At 44.4% G+C, this 12,763-nt stretch overlaps 1 protein-coding gene across 1 annotated transcript in view; it reads left to right on the top strand.

The window, feature by feature from the left end:
• Nucleotides 1–6,736, top strand: part of VPS25 (vacuolar protein sorting 25 homolog) — a 54,156-nt gene extending 47,420 nt beyond the window's left edge. Inside the window, exons 4-6 of the mRNA XM_086949016.1 lie at nucleotides 345–433; nucleotides 3,002–3,077; nucleotides 4,316–6,736. Of these exons, the coding sequence (XP_086805142.1) occupies nucleotides 345–433; nucleotides 3,002–3,077; nucleotides 4,316–4,428 (278 nt within the window). The 3' untranslated portion in view covers nucleotides 4,429–6,736. The remainder of the gene's footprint in view (nucleotides 1–344; nucleotides 434–3,001; nucleotides 3,078–4,315) is intronic.
• Nucleotides 6,737–12,763: the final 6,027 nt, after the last annotated feature.

The following is a 12,763-nucleotide window of genomic DNA, read 5'->3' as shown; positions in this document are numbered from 1 at the left end:
ATACTGCAAGCATTGTTTTCTAGATTTAAAGATCCTGTAAATGGCCTGTGTGCTCGCCTGACTGCTTTTGGGTCCAGACATTTATTTGTTCTACCTAGGAAACATTTACTTTTATTTCTCTTGAGAACTGCTGTACGATTCAGAGAAAACGAGGTGCCCACTAATCTCTTGATTTTGTCTTATGAATGAATGGTTTTGCTGTGCTCAAGGATTTAGAATATGTTCTGCCCAGGGATAAGTATGTAATTCTTCTTTTTTAAAACCTTCTTGTTTCACATTCGTTACAGTTGTTATTGGTCTGTCTTTGTGTGTTCTGGCGTAAACATTTTTTTGTTTTGTTTCAGGAAATTTGGAGTGGTTAGATAAAACTAAAAGCAGCTTTCTCATCATGTGGCGGAGACCAGAAGAATGGGGCAAACTTATTTATCAATGGGTAAGAGCAAGTAGTCCCTTTGTGTAGTACAGTGGTACAATTTCTGCATGCAGAACGTTCATTACTTATAACCTGAGGTCTCTGGAATTCTCCAATTATTGCATTTGTGGGCAACTCAGCTTTTTTTTCTGGAGATCCAGTTTTTTCCTGCATGTGGTGAGGGCTGAGTATTTAGGATATATTGAAGCTGAGAGTTACTGTGAGTCAAATGTTGATTATTCACTCACTTCAAGAGAAAGTTCCCAAAGGGCCCTACAGCAGCATCCAGCAACTTTTGCCAACAAAGTACTCAAACCCCTAACAGAACATGCTAACGCCTCGGCATATACTATTTCTAACATTCTACCATGCACCTCCTACAAAGTTCTTCCTTTGCAGTGTTTGGGAGACTGTCTTACAGCTTAAAAGTACACAAATCTATTAAGGACTACATTCTTTAACTTGTAGATACACTGTATAGAGAAAACAATGATATTTAAGTCTGGCATTAGCTAAAACTGTTCGATTTTTAATAAAATAATATACATGATATACTCAGTTACAGGTCTTTCAGACAGCTGTTTTCAGGTTTTGGTTTGTCAGTGTACCATGCACATTTTTCCTATGCCCACAGCAACACACAGCGTAAAGCACAGGGTCGTCCACCTCACCTGTTGGGTTACCCCCCTGGGAGTGACGGAATTCTGTTCTTGCACAGAGTGCACATACACACAATAAGTAGCCCACTTGAACATGTTTACAAAAACGTTTCAGAAACGGTGTCATAACCAAACATTTGCAGCCGGCACCTGACCTGCTGGCTTTTCCATTGCTTGCTTCTCCATTGCTTGCTTATTTTGCCTTTTCCTAGCATTAGCCAGATCTCAAAACGCATCCAGTACTGTTGACCTTGCTAGTCATTGTTAATTAATGTTACATTGCCTTGTCTTTTTTAACTTTGAAAATGAACATTGTGTTATTGCTTTATAATACTTTTGTTGATAATAGGATTCCTTCAATTTTGATTTGTGGTCATATTTTTTTGATTATTGTTTCTTTAGTTTCACATAATGCCGATAATTGGGTGGTGCTGTGGGATTGTTTTTCATGTGCAGAAATTAAATGGATATATGGAGGTAGGCAGCAGGCATTTAAAACTATAACATTGTAAGAGGGTTTACTAATAGTTGTACAAATGATGCCTCAAATAGCTAATCTATCCTTTTGCAGAGAAGATTTAGGGCCTTATTAGAGTTTGGCGGTCTGACTCCCCGACCACTGCGACTGCTGTCTCTAGAAGCCGCAGCACCAGTGCTCTTCCGACTGCCGTATTTCGAGTTCACCACGGTGCCCGTGATGAGGCTGCAGAGATCTTGTGGCAGTGGTGATTACTTTTCCATATGTATCGATGCCTGTGTGAGCATTTCAACTGCATAAGTGTCGGATGCACACATATGCATGATACATGTGGAAAAATACCACCTACTCATTGCCGGAGTCTGTCCCACATGTGGGCAGTCCAGGCATTGGGTATATGGTACAAAAAGTACTCATGTGTATATCACCACAAATAGGGCCGTAGTCCTTGGGATGAAGATGCTGGTGTGAAGTGGGGACCTGAACTAAGGGATCCACATCGAACTCTGACCGAAAGAACAGGAAATGGATTAGTGCGCACCCCAAATCCTTAGTTTCCGCGGACTTCAAACTGGCAGTTCAACCACAGCAGTCAGCTTGTCAAACAGCCAACTCGTAATATGGACGACTGTAAAATGCCCCTGTACTGCCCTATGGAAGCTGCTCTTCTACGACCCAGGGGGTGTGCTGGCGGTGTCAGCAGTTCAGCCACGGTCTTTCCGGATGCAATCTGTCCATCTCGTAATGCCACAGTCGGACCACAACTGTGGGTACGGCAGTCCATGGACTGCCAAACTCTTAATATGGCCCTTAGTAAAATGGTGTGTTGCCCTGAAGGTCCTTGTGGGCCAAATATATGACCCTAACAAGGAGCATCACGTATTAAAGCCCAAAAGCTGTGAAGCTTGCTCCTATGAGCTAAGCACCTGTTGACTACATATCAGACAGTACAAACATGAAATAGGACTGAAAAGGCACAGATCTTTCTAATGTATTCCAGAACCATTTACATGTTTATGATAATTGTCTGTGTAGAGAGACCCATTTATTCGTTTTTTGAGGCACATATTCCAAAGCACTTCGAAAGAGTGACTGATTGACAACAAGATAGCCCTTCAGCGAGATCTCGCATTTTAGTGTGCTGTTCATCTAGCTAATTTAAGTGAATCTTTATGGGCTATTGTTAAAGTAACGAAGGTGGTCGACTCAGCCATGCCAAAACCAACCTTCCCTGTTTGTATACCCATGAGCTAAGGACTGGGCTGCCGGAGCGTGATGATTATCCCCTTCCTTGAAGCCTAGCAGACCGCAAATTTTACACTATCTTTCACTGTCAATGCAGAGGTCTCAGAGAAGTCAAGTGTGTTATCTAGACTCCATGGTGACAAGCAAGCATACAATACTGAGTCATTGCCTATAGAAGCCATTTTCTGAATGCATTTTTTTCCTTAGGTTTCAAAGAATGGAATGGCAAACTCCGTCTTCACCTTTTACGAGCTGACCTGTGGTGATGACACTGAAAAAGAAGGTAAAGCCCCTGGCTACGTTTTCTCAAGCCTTATTTATTTGCTCCTGTCTGCATCTCTCAAGCTCATTGTAACTCTAACATTTTGTTGAAAGCCATGTATGTCTGGAGATTAAGGCAAGAAATTGACTGCTTATACACTTACAAGATATTTTTTCACAGGGCAACAACCGAACATCCTTTCTTTTCAGAAGGACTCAGATCAGAAGCTCTGGGAACTATAAGTATTTTTCATCTGCAGCAGTGTAAAAAGAAATATGAATTAATATGATGCATGCCAATCTGCTGCTCTTATCTTACGATTAACTAGGTTGTTTCTGTAGTTTTGTCAGGTCAAATCTCAAGCAAATAGTACAATATATCCAGTGTTTGCGTACAGCAATGACGGTTCTTGAAACATGAGTGCAACTATTGCAGGTTTTTACAGATAGGCATTGTCTTTCGGTGACATGGGTACAAGGTGAATGTCAAAGGGTCTTTTTCGGTTTATAAATCAGTTACAAGACAATATCTACATTTCAAAGTTCACTATATCTTAACCTAAAAGATATGGACGTTTCATCGTACAAGGGTGTGGTGGGAGTTGTGAGAGGGTGTGTCTGAGAAAGATGGTAGATATGTAGAAAGGCTTCTGTGGGCATAAGCCTGTCTCCGACGTCAGACACTGCAGTTGGCACAGCAGGCACAAAGATGTCTTATATACTTGAAAGTGTTGAGTAACAGTGCTTTTATTGGTTGGAACTGTTTTTGCTGTGCCAGTCGTAAAAACTGATACCTAATTGAGCAGAATATTTTCTAGCAACATATTTGAACATTCTTTGCAGGGTTTAATCGACGTAATTTTATGGCAGTATATTGGGCTACCCACATTTGAACACCGGCAACAATGGAGCATTTTTAGTCATTTAGGTTACTTGACTGTCTCCCTCCCAGAAGGGAATCTGAGTTACAGAATGAGGGCAGCATTTTACACCAGATCTTGTTGATCTCCAATATACAACTTAACACGTTGCCATCTGCGAGTCACATCATACATTTTGCCATGTTTGTTGTAAGTCCTATTGAAACAGTGCATCACTTAACAGTTTGCAAGAGAGGACATGAGAGCAGATGGCCACTGGCTGAAGTAGCGCCATTATATGTGCTAACAAAAGGACATTGAAAAGCACCTTGTCTACCCTCACACACAGATCGAGCACCTGCACAACTGTACGTTGACACCTTTTTTTGTCGCTCCACAGAATTCCATGGCTTAGACGAGTCTATGCTACTTCGATCTCTGCAGAACCTCCAGCTGGAACACAAGGCCGAAGTCATAATGCTCAATGACAGCAAAGGGGTCAAGTTCTTTTGATGGATGGACATTTCTCTTGTGACTGTTCCAGTGAAAGAAAATATACTTTTTATAGCTTTGAAGACTATGCATCAGGACCAGGGGTGTGTGGTGTGATTTACACATGTTGGCATTAATAAGAATGGGGCATAAATTTGAGCCCTTTGAAGGTTGTTACTGTGCATACACTCGCAAAGGTCCTCTGTTTTTATATATATATTTCTTTCCCCCTTGGTTGTGTCTGTGGGTGCGTGTCTGCAGATTATAACTGCTGTATGAAAGAATCAAGTAATGACTCCACAAATAAAATAAAATGTCTAGCGCAGTAGAATTCTTCAGATTGTTGTTTTCGACGTTTTCTCTGTTCAAAATCTAGATCTGACGGATTCTGTTCTTTTCGGGAATCAGGATTCCTGACCATCAGGGCAAGATGCAGATGAGAAGCGAATCCTGAACAATTTTACACATGTATTTTGAAGTGAGACATGGCATGTGAAAGGTGTGGTTTCAAAGTGTGTGCACAGGAAGGCAGAGGACCCATCCAGCCAGGCACGCATGAGTAGGAAATGCTTCAAGGTCTCTGTGCTCTAACATGCAATTCTTCTTGAGAAAATGCCCAGGGTCTAAATTTTGGGATCAAAGAAATGTTTGTATCTGTCTTCTTACTTTGTCTTGGAACTGTGGAGCTGTAAGGCTTTCATCGGGGAGTCAGTATCTGTTGTTGATGGTAGCTTGAGCAATCAGAAATACATATGACAGATGCGAAAAGGGTTGAAGAACTGTGAGAACCCTGCTCAAGATGTAAAGTAGAGATATCCCACATACTTCTTGGAGGGCTGTATCCATTACACAGTCAGGATATCCACAAACGATACATTTACGTACAGTAAATTTAAACTCATATTTGTTGTCCTGAGAATGTTCCCTAGAGCTGCCCCTCCTCTACTTGCATTGAACATCCATAGGTTAAAGCATTTTCTCACATGACCCAAAGTAATGAAGATCAAGTCCTCTATGCTAAACAGGAGGCTCCCCGGCTGCTACTTGCCTTGCTTTTTGTAACTGCTGTCAGTATGTACAATATCTCTACATTTATACCTGTTTTCCACCATAGCAAAGAAAGGGTCAGGTACTTGATACTACCTTGTAATTGTTGTTTACAAACTGAATGTCCATCCATTGCATTGTATATATTTAAATAGCGTGTTGTAAAAAAAAGAAAAATGCATACATTGTGCAGTTACTGGAGTCTTGAGGACTGTACACTACTTGAAGAGAGAAAACATAAAAGAGTGACAAAATAATATTTTACACAGGGTATTGGGGGGAGGTAAAGACTTTTATTTTCGTAGTGTCTTCCCCCCTCCTTTTTTTAAATTTGAGCTGAGTGGTTGTGTTTGTCCCTAGAGGGCTCTGGAAGAACTAGAGCAATGGAGTTTTCTGTTCTTAGAAGAAGCTCTTGAAAAGCCTACTTCTCTGTAACAATAAGGACATCTTATTACATCTACTGCACTGTGTTTGTGTGTTTTTCTCGACATAGTAATCATGGGAAAGGTAATAATCAAAGGAAGATATATTGCAGAAATAGGCATTTGTTGAACCCAGATACAAAACTGAACTTTTATCTGAATTATTTTTATTGGATTGACCTGCTACTGTACCCACTCTTCACCTGGTCCTAGTCATACTCCGATTGTGTACAGTGTTCATCAGCTCAACAGTAATATGTTGGACAGCAGCGCCCTCATTTTGGAATTCAGCCAGACTTCTAAATTGTTTAATAATGCATTTGTCTATCAAAATAATAAACAGTAGCCACTGTACGGTAGAGAATGCATTATCATGTAAAAGCAGGCCAGCCTTTCTTTTTTGCATCTGGGTCAAAGAAGAAAAGTAGATGACACCGCCACTATTCTGGTGGTCTTCCAGTGGCATGATTGGACGAACCAACGAATGAAAAGTGTCAGACCTTTTGGCTGGTCTACTCACACAAAGAGTTTCTCCTCCTAACATTTCTAGCAGTAAAACAATCAGCTGGGAATGATGGGCTGGAGTGACTGAAGCAACTCTGGATTGTCTTTACTTGAGCCCATCGTCTTACCTCTACGCCATCATAAAAGCACCGTCACATTCCTTCACTGAGGCTAACATTGGACATTGATTCAAAGCTGGACTTCGGACTTTTGCTTTAAAGCTTTTCAAACCTCAACTGAAAGGACCTGTACTTGTTCTTTCCTCTTTTGATACTGTATATCCTATGTGCACTTTTACATAAAATGTTACTGTGTAGGGCTAAAAAAATAAAATGGTTTACCTCTTCTGAAAGTTACACAGTGTATAGTACTTTTATAAGAGAAGGTTAGACGTATTGCTTTATCTCTTTACTTCCATATGTGTGTCAGTCATAATGTACATGTTCTACACATCCCATGAAAGCTATACAATCACAAATAAGGGTTCTTGTTGTCAGATGCACGCGTTTGTGTGTCTCGTTCATTCTAGATTGGTGCCGTCATATGGATTTAAATTGCAATTGAAACCAAAAACGTAAAGAAGGCACATGGCTGTTTACAATAAAGTGTACTTAAAACCATTTTTGAGTGAAGTCTAGTTCAGAAGGCAGTCCATATGATGACAACCCTATAAAAATCAGTCAAGTGATGTGGACAAAGGGGTATGTATGCAAACATCAAAATGTCTCGTACACCAGCAAGAGAATGGCATTTGGGTTTCAAGCCGTAACAGCTACAGAGAGCGATTGTAAGGCAATATATTTTGAGATGCAATCGCCACCTAAAAATGACGGAAGAGTGAGGGGCTGTGAGCTTAAATTCAGTTTCTTAGTACAGTCGCGAATCCCTGCCTCTACAATAGCGAGTCTGTGATTGGTCTATTCTTTATCTTTTTGTGTTTGCTGTTTTATTTTAATTGCATTAAAATAACAGCCTTTTAGAAATAATATCTAAAGTTTTACTCAACTGCAGATACAATTTGAAACCCAGAAAGCGGCTGTTCGTTTATTCACTTTAAATGCTCAACTTCAGGGTTCCAGCCAGTGCGACGACCATGGTACTCTGCTAAAATACAAGGACATTGGGATGTTCTCAGCAGCTCCTTCTCTACTGCCACAAGGTCGATGGTTAGTAATGGAAATAAAAATGAAAGGCCGGTCTCAAGATAAGAAGAAGAGAGGCGAATTCGGTTGAGTTGGAAACTGAATAACTTGGAGGAAAAGCTGAGATCTCTGTTGGAGGAATGAAGGAATAGTTTTCAAAAGCGACTCAAACTGCAGTAAGTAACACATCATAGGTTGAATAATGAGGATAGACTGACCTAAACTCTTCCCTTTTCAGAGAGTGAGACAATCTATCACTTTGAAACTTTCAAATCGTGCAGTTGACAGATTACTGCCACCAACAAGCAGGTCACTTGTACATTGGAAAGGATGAGAAGCAGCTAGCTGTCAGCAGCAGTTTGTTGCAAGCTTTATCAAAAATGACACTGTTCAAAATATTTATAGTGAGAACTGAAGTTCTAACTTTAGGTTTAGATATTTTCAAAAGAGTTCTGATATGTGCAGAAGTGTTGAAATGTCTAATGGGTCACTAGCTGCCCGAGGTGGAAAAGCGTTGACGCTTTTGGGAATATAGAGACATGGTTGCTATGGTGTTGGTAGAAGTTGTGTGGGTGGGTGGTGTCGCATATCTATTGGAGTGCAAGTGAGAACAGCGCTCCACACATCTGAAAAAGAGCCAACCACAGTTTCAGTTTGGAAGGTGGGTTTGCATGCTAATGAGACCCTGCGTGTTGTCACAGCGTTACCCAGCTCTTAAAACTGGCGCCCTTCCTTTCACCGTCAGCTCAGAGATACCTTAGATACATTTGCGAACTGTTGTTCTACAAATAAGAAACCATTCAAAGGAACTGGCCAGCCTAAAACCACAAGAGCAATAGATTAGATGGACAGGAGAGCTTATTTTCATTGGCTCATAGTAAAAGCAATATGTGCTCTCTATTCATCTTACGTTTGCAGCATATTCCTTAGTGAATGAGGACTTGATCAATGCTAGGTACATGGTGTCCAGCCATCCCTCACTGTAAAGTATCACATTGATGCCCAAACCTCCTTCATGCCTTGTAAGGGGCCGGGATGTGCTTCTTAAGGCACTGTGAATCTAGCTTTTGGTTTCTGCATTAACATTAAAGGTTTGAATCATGTTTAGCAATGATAGTGGGATGCCTGAGAAATAGCCTTTCATGGATACTGGAATTTAAGAAATTCTTTGAACCAAACGGCAAGCTCTCAGATGGCGACATGTTTGAGGATGTTCCTTATGTTTGTGTCTTGGATGTTAAAACTAAGCTTTGAACGACTCTTGATTTTTACTAAAAGATTTCCACCTCTCGTAACAGTATATCCCCCACCCATGGAATTCTGTCTGGGTTCTCACTGCCACCGACTTTTGTTGTTTGTTGTATACTTATCTGCCTTGTTGCTCAATCCCTTGTCTGCACAGTACTTGCTCTTTGTTATCCTAACCATGAATTTTCATCCCTCCTTTACTCCAATTTTATTCAATGATCATCTGTGATTCCTTTAAACTACAACAGTTTGTAAGTTCAGGCTCCATTTCCTAACACTAAATTGTTGATTCCTACACAATTCATTTCTGTCTCTGAGAATTTAGCTGCATATATTAACACCCTGGTCTTGATTGCCTGTCCGTATTTCCAACTGCAGACCTAGAGACTAGTATATGTGAGGTTTTTGTCCTGCATCTATTTACCTTCAATGTCTCTGTGCTCTTCTGTTTAAACATGATCGTCTGTTTTCGCATTATACAAGTATGTCGGTACCTTCAGTCTAATCTGGAATATCTCACATTTTTCATAAAAATTCCCCATCTTCTCTTAGTAACCCAAGTTCAAATTGTTTTGGCCGCCTATGACGGACTGCTTCAAATATAATGAAAGTGTCATTGTGTAGTTCTTTCCAGACAGCTATCAGTAAGGCTCAGCTTGTAGGGGGTTTCAGTCTTCATAGCTTTCTTGTGACCCTCAGGAACAAACGTTCACACCACTTACGACGATGAGATACAAAGTGTGCGTGGAGTCTTGTAGCCTTTCCAGATTGACGTATTGGCAGGGCTGGAGCCTGCTTCTATAAATGTTTGAAAAAGCAGCCTTGTTCACAGGTGTGCAGTACAAAGAGAAAATAGAGGCATCCTACCTCACAAGACTTGCACGCATGCTTGCCTCACCAGCTCCCTGCTTACAGCAGAACAATACATCTGACATCAAACTCCACACGCTGGCTCTAACCCCTGATTGTGTGGCTGGGTCCGTATCTACTCGTTTTCTGCGTATTCCATCCATACCCTGCCTTCTTCAGATGGTATAGCTCAACCTTCAGCGCTCCAGTGGAAGCCATCCGTGTTGTGCCATCAGCTGATGGCAGTAATCGACCCACACGTTGTCCATCCATGTCTTGGGCCTGGTCATCGGGGGTACACCTGACCTGTGTCTTACCATCAGTATGAGGTCACTCCTTAACAAAAGAAAAATGTGCAAGGTGGTTGTGTTCGTACATGCCCTTGGGGGCGGGGGGTTGTGGGGGCAAACTAGTTAGCTTATCAAACTTGCCAACATATACTCACTCTATGGTCTTTAGATTTTTGAAAGAGAAGCAATATAATATATATTTTTAATTGAAACAAGTTCTTGCAAGTTCTTGAAAGAGTTCACAAGGCTGACCAAAGCGGTGTTAAGAGGTTTTGTTTGTCCCAGGGTTTCCACCATAGATAGATGTCATGGCCTTTTTAACATTTCAGAGGTATTGATTGTCTTTTATCACTTGTTGCGTTTGTTATGATATCAAATCCATCTTTCGGTTTAATCTTTTTGAGAAGTTTGAATAATAGTCTAACTTTTTCAGACTTGAATTTTAGATCTCTGCCAAGGAGGTAACTTGTATCTGAGCTAGCTAAATAGCGTTAATAGGAGAGTGAAGCCTTGGCCTCCTGCGCCACAGGTTGTATCAGTGACGACAGAACTCTGACTTGCATGAACTTCAAAAAGACCCGTTCATCCAGTAGAGGGCGCCGTTGCATTAGGCGTGCGTCGTGAGTGTTGTTTGAGGAGTATGGTTGAAGGGTACATGAGCATTTTTAGGTCTCGGACCGGAAAAGCTGGCTTGCCAGCTTCCGGTCAGAGAATTAATGATTTTGAGTACGGAGCTTGAACCCGCCTCTGTACTTGACCTCTCCTCATTGGCTGGCTTCCTAAACGGAGGCCAGCCATTGGAGGAGAGATCAGTCACTCCAATGTAGCCCCGTCCTTTTCGGATTTGGGGGCGTGATTTTTTGCGTTCTTTAGACAGTGACGTTGTCCGTCACTCAGAACAGCAAAACACGCCCCCAAATGCGAAAATGACCATGCTTTCTCCGAGGCATTTCTGCTTTGCCTCGGAGAAAGACGGTGGTTGTTTCCAGAGCTGCTCTGCTCGTCCCCCCTTCCCTCCGCTTTCCTTTGTCCAGCTCTGTCCTTCCCTCCGCACGCAGCTCCGTCCCCCTCCGCCCGCAGCCCTTCTTCGTCCCGGTCCCGCTCCCCCCCTCCCTCCGCCCGCAGCTCCTTCGTCCTGCTCTGCCCCCCCCTCACTCTGCCCGCAGCTCCGTCGTCCTGCTCTGCCCCCCCCCTTCCCTCCGCCCGCAGCTCCGTCGTCCTGCTCTGCCCCCCTTCCCTCCGCCCGCAGCTCCGTTGTCCTGCTCTGCCCCCCTTCCCCCCTTCCCTCCGCCCGCAGCTCCGTCGTCCTGCTCTGCCCCCCCCCCTTCCCTCCGCAGCTCCGTCGTCCTGCTCTGCCCCCCCTTCCCTCCGCCCGCAGCTCCGTCGTCCTGCTCTGCCCCCCCTTCCCTCCCCCCGCAGCTCCTTCGTCCTGCTCTGCCCCCCCCTCACTCTGCCCGCAGCTCCGTCGTCCTGCTCTGCCCCCCCCTTCCCTCCGTCCGCAGCTCCGTCGTCCTGCTCTGCCCCCCTTCCCTCCGCCCGCAGCTCCGTTGTCCTGCTCTGCCCCCCTTCCCCCCTTCCCTCCGCCCGCAGCTCCGTCGTCCTGCTCTGCCCCCCCCTTCCCTCCGCAGCTCCGTCGTCCTGCTCTGCCCCCCTTCCCTCCGCCCGCAGCCCCGTTGTCCTGCTCTGCCCCCCTTCCCCCCTTCCCTCCGCCCGCAGCTCCGTCGTCCTGCTCTGCCCCCCCCCCTTCCCTCCGCAGCTCCGTCGTCCTGCTCTGCCCCCCCCCCCTTCCCTCCGCCCGCAGCTCCGTCGTCCTGCTCTGCCCTCCCCACAGTACTCTGCACCCAGTGTCAGAGGCCCAGGTAACACGTTCAGCCATGGGGCCCTTCACAAATCAGATTGTTTGTGGGGTTCGGGCACATGTACGATGCCTAATGGGTAATCGGCTAAGTACAAAAAAGGACCAACCTATGTCTGCAGGGTCTTAGGGTACCAGCCTTTTGTGTAAGACCTTTGGGCCCCTCACCTGGCAGTCCCTGTGTGGCGATCACCACAGAAGATTCGTGAGCCTCTGTTGGGTCCAGTAAGCCTTCTAAAATGGAGCCAGCTGGAGATGTGTATTCAAACCCCCCTGTTTCGCTACTGGGCCGGCTCCTTTGTTTTCAAAGGTTTTTGTGCACTCATGTGTATGTAAGTGTGTATTTGTGTCTGCTGTCGCCTATGTGCGCTTTTGCATGAGCATCCACATAATTATCACTACCTGAAACCGTGTGTATGCGCGCATCTATGTGTTTGTGACTGCATGCTCCCATGTGCGTTTTTATTATTGCGTTAACCCGTATGTGTGTGGGTCTCAAGTCTGTGCATATGCGTGTGACTGTTTGCATCCATGTGGCGTTTGTGACTGCGTGAACCCATGAGTGTGCCTGCACGTCTTTGTATGTTTGTGACTGCGTGAACCCATGGTGTACGCCTCCTCGGACCTCGAGTATGCCTGTGCGTGTCTATGCCTTCTAGGCCCCAGCCCCTTGAAGCAGACGGAAGACAAAGACTCCTGCGCCTGCTTCGGCTCCGCCCCCATTTTGTCCGCGCTGCCTATTGTCCTTCTGCCTCTCGTGTTCCGCGGTGGATGAATCCCAGCGGCCCAGTGTTTGTACAGCGATAAGGAAAGAGGGGAGGGGCTTTATCCTAACCTTGGTGCTTGCGAGGAAAGAGGCAATGTGTGGCTAAGCAGCGAAGGGGGCCGAATATGCTAACGAGCCGTTTCCCTCCATTCCCTCTGCCCTACCCGCAGGCTCCCTCCGCCTCCAGTGATAGATCTGGGCTGTAGTGTCGAGCGCAGCCGTGGGTTCTTGGC

The sequence above is a fragment of the Lissotriton vulgaris genome, unplaced genomic scaffold (assembly GCF_964263255.1).
Source record: "Lissotriton vulgaris unplaced genomic scaffold, aLisVul1.2 SCAFFOLD_5947, whole genome shotgun sequence".
NCBI classification, from domain to species: domain Eukaryota; kingdom Metazoa; phylum Chordata; class Amphibia; order Caudata; family Salamandridae; genus Lissotriton; species Lissotriton vulgaris.
Note: the sequence above shows the minus strand (reverse complement) of the source record. Positions and strands in the feature narration are given on the sequence as shown.